This window comes from Sturnus vulgaris, chromosome 33 (genome assembly GCF_052056855.1).
Source record: "Sturnus vulgaris isolate bStuVul1 chromosome 33, bStuVul1.hap1, whole genome shotgun sequence".
Lineage (NCBI taxonomy): Eukaryota > Metazoa > Chordata > Aves > Passeriformes > Sturnidae > Sturnus > Sturnus vulgaris.
Window position 1 is genome coordinate 831,956 of NC_142275.1, and position 17,067 is coordinate 849,022.

At 50.3% G+C, this 17,067-nt stretch overlaps 1 protein-coding gene across 2 annotated transcripts in view; it reads right to left on the reverse strand.

Moving 5' to 3' along the window:
• The window catches only part of LOC148220645 (EVI5-like protein), a 34,030-nt gene extending 20,139 nt beyond the window's left edge, over window positions 1–13,891 (reverse strand). For both annotated transcript variants that reach the window (XM_088154884.1, XM_088154882.1), the window contains exons 1-6: window positions 13,690–13,891; window positions 12,134–12,386; window positions 9,919–10,143; window positions 6,917–6,991; window positions 4,296–4,421; window positions 1,730–1,873 (exon numbers count right to left, since the gene is read on the reverse strand). In XM_088154884.1, the coding sequence (XP_088011010.1) occupies window positions 1,730–1,873; window positions 4,296–4,421; window positions 6,917–6,991; window positions 9,919–10,143; window positions 12,134–12,386; window positions 13,690–13,889 (1,023 nt within the window). In that variant the 5' untranslated portion in view covers window positions 13,890–13,891. The remainder of the gene's footprint in view (window positions 1–1,729; window positions 1,874–4,295; window positions 4,422–6,916; window positions 6,992–9,918; window positions 10,144–12,133; window positions 12,387–13,689) is intronic.
• Window positions 13,892–17,067: the final 3,176 nt, after the last annotated feature.

The following is a 17,067-nucleotide window of genomic DNA, read 5'->3' on the forward strand; positions in this document are numbered from 1 at the left end:
CATGGCTACCATGGCTACCATGGGGGCTACCATGGCCACCACGGGGGCTACCATGGCTACCATGGCCACCATGGGGGCTACCATGGCTACCATGGCTAACATGGCTACCATGGGGCTACCATGGGGCTACCATGGCGGCTACCATGGCTACCATGGCTACCAGGGGGGCTACCATGGCTACCAGGGGGGCTACCATGGCCACCATGGGGCTACCATGGCTACCACGGGGGCTACCATGGCTACCATGGGGCTACCATGGCTACCATGGCTACCACGGGGGCTACCATGGCTACCATGGCTACCATGGGGCTACCATGGCTACCATGGGGGCTACCATGGCTACCATGGCTACCATGGGGCTACCATGGCTACCATGGCTACCATGGGGGCTACCATGGCTACCATGGCTACCATGGGGCCACCATGGCCACCCCAGTGCCACCTCAGGACATCCCAGGTGACCATGGCCACCTCGGGGCCACTGTGGCCACCTCGGGTCACCCCATGGCCACCTCGGGTCACCCCATGGCCACCACAGGTCACCCCATGGCCACCTCGGGTCACCCCATGGCCACCTCGGGTCACCCCATGGCCACCTCGGGTCACCCCATGGCCACCAGCCATTTTTAGGGGATTTCATCGACCCCAAACTCATTTTTGAGGGATTTGATCCATCCCAGCCCCATTTCTGAGGGATTTTGATTTCCCCCAAACCCCAAATTTTAAGGGATTTGGTTCCACTCCCCATTTTTACAAATTTCCTCAATCCCAACCCCATTTTTGATGGATTTTGATCCAACCCAATCCCATTTTTGAAGGATTTTGTCAACCCCAACTCGTTTTTGATGGATTTTGATCCACACCGACCCCAATTTTTTAAGGGATTTGGTTCCACCCCAAATTTTTTTGACAATTTGCTCAATCCCAACCCCATTTCTGAGAGATTTGATCCAACCCAGCCCCATTTCTGATGGATTTTCTCAATCCCAATCCCATTTTTGAAGGATTTGCTCAAACTCAACTCGTTTTTGAGGGATTTTTGATGGATTTGCTCAATCCCAGCCCCATTTTTGATGGATTTAGAGCCCCCCAGGCCAGGTTTTTGGTTATTTTGACCCCCCCAGGCCGGGTTTTTGGTTATTTAGACCCCCCCAGGCTGGGTTTTGGTTATTTTGAAGCCCCCAGCCCCGTTTTTTGATGGATTTTGACCCCCCAGCCCCATTTTTGGTTATTTTGACCCCCCCAGGGCGGGTTTTTGGTGGATTTAGATCCCCCCAGCCCCGTTTTTGGTTATTTTGACCCCCCCAGCCCCGTTTTTGGGGGTTTAGATCCCCCCAGGGCGGGTTTTTGGTGGATTTAGATCCCCCCAGCCCCGTTTTTGGTTATTTTGACCCCCCCAGCCCCGTTTTTGGGGGTTTAGATCCCCCCAGGGTGGGTTTTTGGTGGATTTTGACCCCCCCAGCCCCGTTTTTGGTGGATTTTGACCCCCCCCAGCCCCGTTTTTGGTTATTTTGACCCCCCCCAGGGCGGGTTTTTGGTGGATTTTGACCCCCCCAGCCCCATTTTTGGGGGTTCTGACCCCCCCAGGCCGGGTTTTGATGGATTTTGACCCCCCCGCCCCATTTTTGGTTATTTTGACCCCCCCAGGGTGGGTTTTTTTGGTTATTTTGACCCCCCCCAGCCCCGTTTTTGGTTATTTTGACCCCCCCAGGGCGGGCTCTGGGGCTACCTCGTACATGAAGATGTCGAAGACTCGCGTGGCCACGGGCAGGGGGAAGGTGGTCAGGAACAGGGTGAGGAACCAGGACGAGGCAAACATGGAGGGCAGGAAACTCTGGGAGCGGAAATGAACGCTCAGCTCGGGCAGCTGCTCCTGGCACACGGAAATGGGGAAAATGGGGATGAAAATGGGGATAAAATGGGGAAATGGGGGGGAAATGGGGATAAAAATGGGGATAAAATGGGAGTTTGGGGGATAATGGGGATAGAAATGGGGAAATGGGGGGAAATGGGGATAATAATGGGAGTTTGGGGGGGGAATTGGGAATAAAAATGGGAATTCAGGGGGATAATGGGGATAAAAATGGGAGTTTGGGGGGGAAACGGGGATAAAAATGGGGAAATGGGGGGAAATGGGGACAAAAATGGGGATAAAATGGGAGTTTGGGGGGTAATGGGGATAGAAATGGGGAAAGGGGGGGTAATGGGGATAAAAATGGGGAAAGGGGGATAAAAATGGGGATAAAAATGGGGAAATGGGGGGAAATGGGGATAAAAATGGGAGTTTGGGGGGAAATGGGGATAAAAATGGGGATAAAAATGGGAGTTTGGGGGATAATGGGGATAAAAATGGGGAAATGGGGGGAAATGGGGATAAAAATGGGAGTTTGGGGGAAAATGGGGATAAAAATGGGGATAAAAATGGGAGTTTGGGGGAAAATGGGGATAAAAATGGGAATAAAATGGGAGTTTGGGGGGATAATGGGGATAGAAATGGGGAATTGGGGGGAAATGGGGTAAAATGGGGATAAAATGGGGAAATGGGGGGATAATGGGATAAAAATGGGGATAAAAATGGGAGTTTGGGGGATAATGGGGATAGAAATGGGGAATTGGGGGGAAAAATGGGGATAAAAATGGGGAATTGGGGGGATAATGGGAATAAAATGGGAGTTTGGGGGGAAAAATGGGAATTAGGGGAAAATGGGAATTGGGGATAAAAATGGGAATTTGGGGTCAGGCAAAAACAGGAATTCAGGGCTGGATTCAGGGACAGAAATGGGAATTCGGGGTCTGGACATGGGGACAGAAATGGGAATTGGAGGGGGCTTGTCCCTGTCCCATCCCTGTCCCCACCCCTGTCCCCACCCCTGTCCCATCCCTGTCCCTGTCCCCTGTCCCCATCCCTGTCCCCATCCCTGTCCCCATCCCTGTCCCATCCCTGTCCCCACCCCTGTCCCCATCCCTGTCCCCACCCCTGTCCCCATCCCTGTCCCCCTCCCTGTCCCCTGGGTCCCTGTGTCCCCTTGATGTCCCCTGTGTCCCTGCCTGTCCCCAGTGTGTCCCCAGTGTCCCTGTCCCAGTCTCCCCAGTATCCCAGTCTCCCAGTGTCTTCCAGTGTCCCCAGTGTGTCCCCAGTGTCCCCAGTATCCCCAGTGTGTCCCAGTCTCCCCAGTGTCCCCAGTATCCCCAGTGTGTCCCAGTCTCCCCAGTGTTCCCAGTATTCCCAGTGTGTCCCCACTATCCCCAGTGTGTCCCCAGTCCCCCCAGTGTGTCCCCAGTCCCCCCAGTGTGTCCCCAGTGTGTCCCCATTGTGTCCCCAGTGTGTCCCCAGTGTGTCCCCATTGTGTCCCCAGTGTATCCCCAGTGTGTCCCCAGTCTCCCCAGTCCCCCCAGTCTCCCCAGCGTGTCCCCAGTGCCCCCAGTCCCCCCAGTGTCCCCAGTGCCCCCAGTCCCCCCAGTGTCCCCAGTCCCCCCAGTCCCCCCAGTGTCCCCAGTCCCCCCAGTGTCCCCAGTCCCCCCAGTCCCCCCAGTGTCCCCAGTCCCCCCAGTGTCCCCAGTGCCCCCAGTCCCCCCAGTCCCCCCAGTCCCCCCAGTGCCCCCAGTCCCCCCAGTGTCCCCAGTCCCCCCAGTCCCCCCAGTGCCCCCAGTCCCCCCAGTCCCCCCAGTGTCCCCAGTCCCCCCAGTGTCCCCAGTGTCCCCAGTCCCCCCAGTGTCCCCAGTGTCCCCAGTCCCCCCAGTGTCCCCAGTGTCCCCAGTGTCCCCAGTCTCCCCAGTCCCCCCAGTCTCCCCAGCGTGTCCCCAGTGCCCCCAGTCCCCCCAGTGTCCCCAGTGCCCCCAGTCCCCCCAGTGTCCCCAGTCCCCCCAGTGTCCCCAGTCCCCCCAGTGTCCCCAGTCCCCCCAGTCCCCCCAGTGTCCCCAGTCCCCCCAGTGTCCCCAGTCCCCCCAGTGTCCCCAGTCCCCCCAGTCCCCCCAGTGCCCCCAGTCCCCCCAGTGTCCCCAGTGCCCCCAGTCCCCCCAGTGTCCCCAGTCCCCCCAGTGTCCCCAGTCCCCCCAGTGTCCCCAGTCCCCCCAGTCCCCCCAGTGTCCCCAGTCCCCCCAGTGTCCCCAGTCCCCCCAGTCCCCCCAGTGTCCCCAGTCCCCCCAGTGTCCCCAGTCCCCCCAGTCCCCCCAGTCCCCCCAGTCCCCCCAGTGTCCCCAGTCCCCCCAGTGTCCCCAGTCCCCCCAGTCCCCCCAGTCCCCCCAGTCCCCCCAGTGTCCCCAGTCCCCCCAGTGTCCCCAGTGTCCCCAGTCACCTGCAGCAGGGTCTCCAGCTGGTAGATGCAGAGGCCGAGCTGGGCCATGCTGGGTGTGAAGAGCTCCCGCAGCCGATACTCCTGCATGAGGCGCACGAACACGCTGAACGCCTCCTCCTCGGGCATCTGGGGGGCAGAATTCCCGAAAAAAATAATCCTGGGAATCCCATCAGAACCCTGGGAATCCCATCAGAACCCTGGGAATCCCATCATAAACCCGGGAATCCCATCAGAGTCCTGGGAATGTCATCAAAGGCTGAACGCCTCCTCCTCGGGCATCTGGGACAGAATTCCCGAAAAAAAATATTGGGAATGGGCATCAGAACCCTGGGAATGTCATCAGGGTCCTGGGAATCCCATCAAAGGCTGAACGCCTCCTCCTCGGGCATCTGGGACAGAATTCCCGAAAAAAAATATTGGGAATGGGCATCAGAACCCTGGGAATCCCATCAAAGGCTGAACGCCTCCTCCTCGGGCATCTGGGACAGAATTCCCAAAAAAATAATAATGGGAATGTCATCAAAGGCTGAACGCCTCCTCCTCGGGCATCTGGGGGGCAGAATTCCCGAAAAAAATAATGGGAATGATCCCATCAGAACCCTGGGAATCCCATCAGAACCCTGGGAATCCCATCAGAGTCCTGGGAATCCCATCAGAGTCCTGGGAATTCCATCAGAACCCTGGGAATTCCCATCAAAATCCAAATATTCCCATGAAAATCCTGCCATTCCCATCAAAGGCTGAACGCCTCCTCCTCGGGCATCTGGGACACAATTCCCAAAAAAAAATATTGGGAATGGGCATCAGAACCCTGGGAATTCCCATCAGAACCCTGGGAATTCCCATGAAAATCCTGGGATTTCCCATCAAAAATCCCATAATTCCCATGGGACTGAGGGAATTCCCATCAAAACCTTGGAATTCTCAAAAAACTCCAGGAATTCCCCCCCAAAAAAACCCCAGGAATTCCCATCAAAATCCTGGGATTTCCAATCAAAAATCCCAGAATTCTCATGGAACTGAGGGAATTCCCATCGAAACCTTGGAATTCTGGAAAAAAAAATGAAAATTCCAATCAAAATCCCAGGAATTTCCATCAAAACCCTGGGAATTCCCATGAAAATCCCAGAATTCCCACGGGACTGAGAGAATTCCCACAAAAACCTCTGAAATTCCCAGAAAAAAAAAACCCAGAATTCCACCCCAAAATACCAAAAAAAACCCCAAAATTCCCAGGAAAAAACCTGAAATTCTCCATTAAAAGAATAAAAATTCCTAGAAAATAACCCCAAAATTCCCAGAAAAAAAAAACCAAAATTCCCAGAAAAAAAAACCCCAAAATTTTCCATAGAAAAATAAAAATTCCTAGAAAATAACCCCAAAATTCTCCATTAAAAAATCCCAGAATTCCCAGAAAAAAACCAACAAAATCCCCAGAAAACTCCAGAATTCCCCAAACCCCCCCAGAATTCCCCAAAAATCCCCAAAATTCCAGAAAAAAAAAACCCCAAAATTCCCAGAAAAAAAAAAACCAAAATTCCCCAGAAAAAAACCTGAAGTTCTCCATAAAAAAACCCCAAAATTCTCCATTAAAAAATAAAAATTCCTAGAAAAAAACCCCAAAATCCCCAGAAAAAAAATCCCCAAATTTCCCAAAAAAGCCCCCAAAATTCCCAGAAAAAAAAAACCAAAATTCCCAGAAAAAAAAACCCCAAAATTCCCCAGAAAAAACCCTGAAGTTCTCCATAAAAAACCCCCAAAATTCTCCATTAAAAAAATAAAATTCCCAGAAAAAAAAACTAAAATCCCCAGAAAAAAACCTGAAATTCTCCATAAAAAAAATAAAAATTCCTAGAAAATAACCCCAAAATTCCCAGAAAAAAAACCCCCAAATTTCCAAAAAAAAACCCCAAAATTCCCAGAAAAAAAAAACAAAATTCCTCAGAAAAAAACTGAAATTCTCCATAAAAAAAAAAAAAATCCTAGAAAGTAACCCCAAAATTCCCAGAAAAAAAAACCCCAAAATCCCCAGAAAATCCCAGAATTCCCCAACCCCCCCCCCCCCCAGAATTCCCCAAAAATACCCAAAATTCCCCGAAAAAGAAAAAACCCCAAAATTCCCCTGAAAAAACCTGAAGTTCTTCATAAAAAAATAAAAAATCCTAGAAAATAACCCCAAAATTCCCAGAAAAAAACCCCAAATTTCCCCCAAAAAAAACCCCAAAATTCCCAGAAAGAAAAACAAAATTTTCCCAAAAAAGCCCCCAAAATTCCCAGAAAAAAAACCAAAATTCCCCTGGAAAAAACCTGAAATTCTCCATTAAAAAAATAAAAATTCCTAGAAAATAACCCCAAAAATCCCAGAAAAAACCCCAAATTTCCCAAAAAAACCCCCAAAATTCCCAGAAAAAAAAACCAAAATTCCCCAGAAAAAAAAACCCTGAAATTCTCCATTAAAAACCCCCAAAATTCCCAGAAAAAAAACCCCAAAATTCCCAAAAAAAAGCCCAAAATTCCCAGAAAAAAAAAAACCAAATTCCCCAGAAAACCCCAGAATTCGCCAACCCCCCCCAGAATTCCCCAAATTTTCCCAAAATTCTCAAATTTCCCGGATTTCTCACCTGCATGAGCAGCAATCCCACGATGAAGGCGCTGCCCTGGCAGTATCCGACCTCCCGATCCACCAGAGAATAGGCCTGGGGGAAAATGCCCAAAACCCACTGAAATCACCCCAAAAAATCCCTGAAACAGCTCAAAAATATCCCCAAAAAATCCCTGAAACAGCCCAAAAATATCCACTGAAATCACCCCAAAAAATCCCTAAAACATCCCAAAAATATCCACTGAAATCACCCCAAAAAATCCCTGAAACAGCCCAAAAATATCCACTGAAATCACCCCAAAAAATCCCTGAAACAGCCCAGAAATATCCACTGAAATCACCCCAAAAAATCCCTGAAACATCCCAAAATATCCACTGAAATCACCCCAAAAAATCCCTAAAACATCCCAAAATATCCACTGAAATCACCCCAAAAAATCCCTGAAACTTCCCAAAAATATCCACTGAAATCACCCCAAAAAATCCCTAAAACAGCCCAAAAATATCCCCAAAAAATCCCTGAAACAGCCCAAAAATATCCCCAAAAAATCCCTAAAACATCCCAAAAATATCCCCAAAAAATCCCTGAAACAGCCCAGAAATGTCCACTGAAATCACCCCAAAAAATCCCTGAAACAGCCCAAAAATATCCACTGAAATCACCCCAAAAAATCCCTAAAACATCCCAAAATATCCACTGAAATCACCCCAAAAAATCCCTGAAACATCCCAAAATATCCACTGAAATCACCCCAAAAAAATCCCTGAAACATCCCAAAATATCCACTGAAATCACCCCAAAAAATCCCTAAAACATCCCAAAATATCCACTGAAATCACCCCAAAAAATCCTGAAACAGCCCAAAAATATCCCCAAAAAATCCCTGAAACAGCCCAGAAATGTCCCCAAAAAATCCCCCAAACATCCCAAAAATGGCCACAAAAAATCCCTAAAACATCCCAGAAATGTCCCCAAAAAATCCCTAAAACATCCCAAAAATATCCCCAAAAATCACCCCAAAAAAAATCCATAAAACATCCCAGAAAATGCCCCCAAAAAAATCCCTGAAACATCCCAAAAATCACCCCAAAAATCACCAAAATATCCCCAAAAATCACCCCAAAAAATCCCCCAAAACGTCCAAAAAAAGCCCCAAAAATCCCCCCAAACATCCCCAAAAATCCCAAAAAAATCCCCCAAACATCCAGAAAATGCCCCCAAAAATCACCAAAAACATCCCGAAAACATCCCAAAAATCACCCCAAAAATTCCCCAAAACATCCCAAAAATCACCCCAAAAATACCCCCAAAACATCCCAAAAATATCCCCAAAAATCCCCCCAAAATTCCCCCAAAAATGACCAAAAATCCCCCCAAAAAATCCCAAAATTCCCACCAAAATCCCGCAAAAAAACCCCCAAATTCCCCTCAAAAAAAACCCCAAAATCCCCCAAAAATTCCCGCAAAAAAATCCCAAAAAATTCCCCAAATCCCCCCAAAAATCCCGAAAAATTTCCAAAAAATCCAAAAAAATCCCCCCAAAAATCCCCCAAAATCCCTAAAAATCCCCAAAAATCCCCAAAAAGCCCCAACCCCGGCCCGGTGCCAGCCCAGGCAGTGTCCCCGTGTCCCCAAATCGGTGTCACCTTTGTGACGTCACCGATCATCCCCTGTCCCAGTGCCACCCCGTGTCCCCAAAGTGTCCCCAAGGTGTCACCTTCATGACATTGAAGAGCTCCTCCTGTCCCAGTGCCACCCCTGACCAGTGTCCCTGTGCCACCCCCGTGTCCCCATGTCCCCAAATTGGTGTCACCTTCACGACGTTGAAGAGCTCCTCCTGTCCCACCCCTGACCAGTGTCCCCATGTCCCCTGTCCCCAAGGTGTCACCTTCATGACATTGAAGAGCACCTCCTGTCCCACCCCAGACCAGTGTCCCAGTGCCACCCCAGGGCAGTGTCCCCAGGTGTCACCTTCATGACGTTGAAGAGCACCTCCTGTCCCTGTCCCTGTCCCAGTGCCACCCCAGCTCAGTGTCCCCAGGTGTCACCTTCATGACGTTGAAGATCTCCTCCTGTCCCAGTGCCACCCCTGACCCTGTCCCAGTGCCACCCCCATGTCCCCTGTCCCCAAATTGTCACCTTCACGACGTTGAAGAGCACCTCCTGTCCCACCCCAGCCCAGTGTCCCAGTGTCCCCAGGTGTCACCTTCATGACGTTGAAGAGCACCTCCTGTCCCTGTCCCACCCCTGTCCCTGTCCCAGTGCCACCCCAGCTCAGTGTCCCAGTGTCCCCAAGGTGTCACCTTCATGACGTTGAAGAGCACCTCCTGTCCCACCCCAGCTCAGTGTCCCAGTGCCACCCCCATGTCCCCAAACTGTCCCCAGGTGTCACCTTCATGACGTTGAAGAGCACCTCCTGTCCCAGTGCCACCCCAGCTCAGTGTCCCTGTGCCACCCCCATGTCCCCTGTCCCCAAGGTGTCACCTTCATGACATTGAAGAGCACCTCCTGTCCCAGTGCCACCCCAGCCCAGTGTCCCAGTGTCCCCAAGGTGTCACCTTCATGACGTTGAAGAGCTCCTCCTGTCCCAGTGCCACCCCTGACCAGTGCCCCAGTGCCACGCCCAGCCCAGTGTCCCCAAGGTGTCACCTTCACGACGTTGAAGAGCACCTCCTGTCCCACCCCAGCCCAGTGTCCCAGTGTCCCCAGGTGTCACCTTCATGACGTTGAAGAGCACCTCCTGTCCCTGTCCCACCCCTGTCCCTGTCCCAGTGCCACCCCAGCTCAGTGTCCCAGTGTCCCCAAGGTGTCACCTTCATGACGTTGAAGAGCACCTCCTGTCCCACCCCAGCTCAGTGTCCCCGTGCCACCCCCATGTCCCCCAAACTGTCCCCAGGTGTCACCTTCATGACGTTGAAGAGCTCCTCCTGTCCCAGTGCCACCCCTGTCCCTGTCCCAGTGCCACCCCAGCTCAGTGTCCCAGTGCCACCCCCATGTCCCCCATGTCCCCAAATTGTCACCTTCATGACGTTGAAGAGCACCTCCTGGCCCAGGCTGTGGTGGCCCTTGAAGAAGTCGTGCTCGGGGTAGGTGCGGGCGATGTCCCTGCGGATGAGGCGCTCGCAGGGGGAGCTCATGCGCAGCAGCCGCGAGTACTGAGCCTTGAGCGGCAGCTCGGCCGCGCTGCACAGCAGCTGCCACACCACGGCTCGGAAATGCTGCGGGATCCCCTTCCGGATCAGCTCCTGGGGACAATGGGGACATCCCAAATGTCACCCTAAACCTGGCCCTAAATCCCCCAAACTCATCCCAGTGATCCCAAACCCCGCTGTCCCCGCTCCAGGGCACAGCAGCTGCCACACCACGGCTCGGAAATGCTGCGGGATCCCCTTCCGGATCAGCTCCTGGGGACAATGGGGACATCCCAAATGTCACCCCAAATGTCACCCCAAACCCCAAATGTCACCCTAAACCTGGCCCTAAAACCCCCAAACCCCGCTGTCCCCGCTCCAGGGCACAGCAGCTGCCACACCACGGCTCGGAAATGCTGCGGGATCCCCTTCCGGATCAGCTCCTGGCACAGGCAAACCCAAATGTCACCCTAAAACCCCAAATCTGACCCTAAACGTGACCCCAAACCCCAAATGTGACCCTAAACCTGACCCAAACCCACAAACGTGACCCCAAACTCATCCCATGGACCCCAAATCTCCTGCACTGCACAGCAGCTGCCACACAATGGCACGGATCAACTCCTGGGGACAGTGGGAACATCCCAAATGTCACCCTAAATGTCACCCTAAATCCTAAATGTGACCCTAAACCTGACCCTAAAACCCCAAATGTGACCCTAAACCTGGCCCCAAACCCCAAATGTGACCCTAAACCTGACCCTAAAACCCCAAATGTGACCCTAAACCTGGCCCCAAACCCCAAATGTGACCCTAAACCTGGCCCTAAAACCCCAAAGATGACCCTAAACCTGACCCCAAACCCCAAATGTGACCCCTAAAACCTGACCCTAAAACCCCAAAGATGACCCTAAACCTGACCCTAAAACCCCAAATGTGACCCTAAACCTGACCCTAAAACCCCAAATGTGACCCTAAACCTGACTCCAAAGCCACAAACGTGACCCCAAACTCATCCCAGCGGCTCCTGGGGACAGTGGGGACATCGGGGCCATCCCACTGCCTTGGTCTGACCCCAAACGTCACCCCAAAGTGACCCCAAACGTGACCCCACATGTGAATTCCCCACTCCCACCCCAAAACATCCCAAATTTCCCACTCCCATCCCAAAAACACGCAAAATTGAACAAATCCACCCTAAAAAACCCATTCCATTGGATAAATCCATCCCAAAACCCCTCAAATTCCCCACTCCCACCCCAAATCCCCCCCTGAATTCCCCACTCTCACCCCAAAACCCCCCCCAAATTTCCCATTCCCACCCTAAAAACCCCCCGAATTCCCCAAACCCAATCCAAAACCTCCCAAATTCCCCACTCCCACCCCAAAACCCCCCCGAATTTCCCCAATTCCCACCCCAAAACCCCCCCAAATTTCCCCAATTCCACCCCAAAACCCCCTAATTTCCCCCTCCCACCCCAAAACCCCCCCGAATTTCCCATTCCCACCCTAAAAACCCCCCGAATTCCCCAAACCCAATCAAAACCCCCCAAATTCCCCACTCCCACTCTAAAAAAAAACCTGAATTCCCACTCCACCACAAAACCCCCCCAAATTTCCCCATTCCCACCCCAACCCCCCCCAAATTCCCCATTCCCACCCCAAAACCCCCCGAATTTCCCCACTCCCACCCCAAAACCCCCAAATTTCCCCACTCCCACCCCAAAACCCCCCGAATTTCCCATTCCCACCCCAAAACCCCCCGAATTTCTCCACTCCCACCCGAAAACCCCTGGAATTATCCAATTCCACCCCAAAACCCCCCCCAAATTTCCCCAATTCCACACCAAAACGCCCAAATTTCCCCAATTCCACCCCAAAACCCCCCCAAATTTCCCCAATTCCACACCAAAACGCCCAAATTTCCCCAATTCCACCCCAAAACCCCCCAAATTCCCCACTCCCATCCCAAAACCCCCCCCCGAATTTCCCCACTCCCACCCCAAAACCCCCCCAAATTCCCGCTCCCACCCCCAAATTTCCCCCACTCCCACCCCCAAAACCCCCCGAATTTTCCCCCCTCCTGCCCCCGAGGGCAGCACACCTTGAGCAGCTTCTCCTTCTTCCTCCTCCACTCGTGCCAGTCGCTGACGATGCGGCCCCAGAGGCTCCAGGTGTCCTCGTCCAGGTGGCCCGGGTGGCCCGGGTGGCCCGGGTGGCCCGGGTGGCCCAGGTGGCCCAGGTGGCCCAGGTGGCCCAGGTGGGCCGAGGCTGCAGCGCCACCCACAGGTGAGGAGCGGCTGCTGCGGCGCGAGCCCTGAACCGAGCACAGAGATTTGGAGTCGGCCTCGAGCAGCCTGGGGACAGTGGGCAAAATCCGCATTAAATCCACAATAAATCCACATTAAATCCACATTAAATCCTCCCTAAATGGGCATTAAATGCATCCTAAATCCTCCCTAAATGGGCCTGAAATCCACACTAAATGGGTCTGAAATCCAGCCTAAATCCATCCTAAATGGGCCTGAAATCCAGCCTAAATGGACACAAAATCCAGCCTAAATCCACCCTAAATGGGCCTGAAATCCACACTAAATGGGCCTGAAATCCAGCCTAAATCCATCCTAAATGGGCACAAAATCCAGTCTGAATCCATCCTAAATCCACCCTAAATCCATCCTAAATGGGCCTCAAATCCAGCCTGAACTGAGCTAAAAACTGAGCTAAAACTGAGCTAAAACTGAGCTAAAACTGATCTGAAACTGAGCTAAAACTGAGCCAGAACTGAGCTGAAACTGAGCTAAAACTGAGCTGAAACTGAGCTGAAACTGAGCCAGAACTGAGCTAAAACTGAGCTGAAACTGAGCTGAAACTGAGCTGAAACTGAGCTAAAACTGAGCTGAAACTGAGCTGAAACTGAACCAGAACTGAGCTAAAACTGAGCTGAAACTGAGCTGAAACCTGAGCTGAAACTGAGCTGAAACTGAGCTAAAACTGAGCTGAAACTGAGCTGAAACTGAACCAGAACTGAGCTAAAACTGAGCTGAAACTGAGCTGAAACTGAGCTGAAACTGAGCTGAAACTGAGCTGAAACTGAGCAGAACTGAGCTAAAACTGAGCTGAAACTGAGCTGAAACTGAACCAGAACTGACCCAAAATCACCCAAATGGGCCCAAAATCCACCCAAAATCCACCCTAAATGCACCCAAAATCCACCCTAAATGGACACAAAATCCACCCTAAATGGACACAAAATCCACCCTAAATCCACTCTAAATGGCACAAAATGGGCCTGAAATCCACCCTGAATGGGCCCCTAAATCCACCCTAAATCCAGAAAAAATCCAGCCAAAATCGACCCTAAATGCACCCAAAATCCACCCTAAATGCACCCAAAATGGGCCCAAAATCCACCCAAAATGGGCCCAAAATCCACCCTGAACTGACCCCAAAAACTGAGCCAGAACTGAGCTGAAACTGACCCTAAACTGACCCCCCAAAATGGAAATATTGACCCCAAAATGGAAATATTGACCCCAAAAATGGAAATATTGACCCCAAAAAATGAAAACATTCCCTGAAAACCATCCCAAAACCGGAACTATTGTCCCAAGTGACCCCAAAAATGCCAATATTTTATAAAATACTTTTAATCCTCACCGGTTCTGCTCCTCCAGCTTGGCCAGCAGCTCTCTGTCTCCAGGGCTCAGTCCGCTCTCACTGTCATTGTCATTGTCCCTTGTCATTGGACTTGTCATTGGACTTGTCATTGGACTTGTCATTGTCATTGTCCTTGTCATTGTCCTTGTCATTGTCATTGGACTTGTCATTGTCATTGTCCTTGTCATTGTCCTTGTCATTGTCATTGGACTTGTCATTGTCATTGTCCTTGTCATTGTCCTTGTCATTGTCCTTGTCATTGGACTTGTCATTGTCATTGTCCCTTGTCATTGTCGCCGTTGTTGTCGTTGTCGATGTCGCTGTTGCTGTCGCCGTTGCTGTCGCCGTTGTTGTCGCTGTTGTTGTCGCCGCTATCGTTGCTGTCATTGTTGTCGCCGTTGTCGTTGTTGTCATTGTCATTGTCGTTGCTGTCATTGCTGTCATTGTTGTCATTGTCGCCGTTGTTGTCGCCGTTGTCGTTGCTGTCATTGTTGTCATTGTCATTGTTGTCATTGTTGTCGTTGTCGCCGTTGCTGTCATTGCTGTCATTGTCATTGTGGTTGCTGTCGTTGTTGTCGTTGCTGTCATTGCTGTCATTGTCGTCATTGTCGCCGTTGTTGTCATTGCTGTCATTGTCGCCGTTGCTGTCATTGCTGTCATTGCTGTCGTTGTTGTCATTGCTGTCATTGCTGTCATTGCTGTCATTGTTGTCATTGTCATTGTCATTGTTGTCGCCGCTGTCGCGGTCGCTGCCCGGGCTGGGGGCGGGGCCCGCGGGGACCCCGCGAGCCGGGGAGGCCATGGCGGAAACGGCGTCACCTGGGGAACGGTAAAATACCGAGATTTTTATTATAAAATACTCCTGGAAATTAAAATATTGACATTTAGACTATAAAATACACCTGGGAACGGTAAAATACCGAGATTTTTATTATAAAATACTCCTGGGAACGGTAAAATACCGAGATTTTTATAATAAATTATAGCTAAGAATAGAAAATATTGAGATTTATACAATAAAATACACCTGGGAATGGAAAAATACAGAGATTTTTATAATAAATTATAGCTGAGAAGAGAAAACATTGAGATTTAGACAATAAAATACACCTGGGAATGGAAAAATAGGAAAATTTTTATAATAAATTATAGCTGAGAATAGAAAATATTGAGATTTAGACAATAAAATATACCTGGGAATGGTAAAATACCGAGATTTTTATAATAAAATTATAGCTGGGGATTAAAATATTGAGATTTTTATAATAAAATACACCTGGGAATGGAAAAATAGGAAAATTTTTATAATAAATTATAGCTGAAAATAGAAAATATTGACATTTTTATAATAAAATACAACTGAGAACAGAAAATATTGAGATTTATATAATAAAATAATAAATAGGAATTAAAATATTGAGATTTATACAATAAAATATAGCTGAAAATAAAAAATATTGAGATTTAGGCAATAAAATACACCTGGGGATGATAAAATATTGAGATTTATACAATAAAATTAAAGCTAAAAATTAAAATATTTTCATTTATACAACGGAATTCTACCTGGGAATTAAAATATCAATATTTATACAACGGAATTACACCTGGAAATTACAAATATTTATATTTATACACCAAAATAACAGCTGGAAATTCAAAATATTGACATTTACACAATGAAATCACACCTGGAAATTACAAATATTCACATTTATACCACGGAATATTCGCATTTACAGAATGAATTTCACATCTCAGCACAAAAAAATTCACATTTAGGGAATAAAATGTCCCAATTCAGCCCAAAAAAATCACATTTCTGAACAAAAAAATTCACATTTTAGCACGAAAAATTCACATTTTGTATCAAATATTCACATTTTGGGAATAAAATATTCACAGTTCAGCCCGAAAATTCACATTTCAGAACAAAAAATTCACATTTTATCACGAAAATTTCACATTTTAACATCAGATATTCACATTTTGGGAATAAAACGTCACATTTCACCCCAAAATTTTCACATTTCAGCCCCAAAAATTCACATTTCAGCATAAAAAAATTCACATTTCAGCATAAAAAATTCACATTTCAGCCCCAAAATTTTCACATTTCACCCCAAAAATTCCAGACCAAGAGCCCACAAATGGGGGGTGACCCCAAAATCCCAAAAATGGGGGTGACCCCAAATCCCCTCAAAAATGGAGGGAGACCCCAAACCCCTCAGAAATTGTGAGACCCCAAATCCCCCCCAAAATGGGGAGACCCCAAACCCCTCAAAAACGGGGGTGACCCCAAAACCCCTCAGAAATTGAGGTGACCCCAAACCCCTCAGAAATGGGGGTGACCCCAAATCCCCTCAAAGATGGGGAGACTCCAAATCTCAACAAAAGGGGGTGACCCCAAATCCCACAAAAATGGGGGTGACCCCAAATCCCCTCAGAAATGGGGAGACCCCAAACCCCCTCAAAAACAGGGAGACCCCAAATCCCACAAAAATGGGCGTGACCCCAAACCCCTCAGAAATGGGGAGACCCCAAACCCCTCAGAAATGGGGTGACCCTAAACCCCTCAGAAATTGAGGTGACCCCAAACCCCTCAGAAATGGGGAGACCCCAAACCCCTCAGAAATGGGGTGACCCCAAACCCCTCAGGGCTGTCCCCCCCCCCACACAAAAAGGGCGGGAAACCCCGAACCCCATTGAGGGGGGGTCGCCCCCATTTTCCCCCTCAGCGCGGCCGTGTCCCGCCCCCTCCCCTCCCGCCCCCGGCCGGCTGAGGGGGAGCCGCCGCCATTGTTCAGTGACAGCCCCTCCATGGCTCTCGCGGCCCCTCGTACCTGCGCTCCGTGGCCATGGCGACCCCCGGCCGCCCTCCTGGGGGGGCTCCGCGCCCATCTCCCCTCACGGACATCACCGCGCCCGCCGCCATCGCGGAGCGGCCGCCGCCGCCCCGGCCCGCACTGAGGGATAGCGGGGCCGCCCCTCGTCCAATCAGCGCTCGAGTTCCGCGCCTGGGCCCGCCCACCTGTCGCGTCTTAGCCAATCAGGAGAGGAGAATGCTGCGACAAGCCCCCACCTGCCGCCTCTCTAATGAATGGAATTGCGCAATAGATTTGATTGGCAGGGGATTTATCCAATGGGAAGCAAGGAGATGCTTGGTGCCCACACCCCTGTCAGGAGCGGGGGAAGCGGTGAATGGCAGGTTCAGGTGTGCAGCGGTGAGAAGCGATGCAGGGACCGACCAATGGCAGGCTCAGGTGCCGATGATTGATGGCTGAAATAGCCAATCAGATGCCGCGTCTCGCTGGGAGCGGCACCTGCCTGACAAGAGAGGACAATGCCCCGCCGCTCCACCTGAACGCTTGGATATGA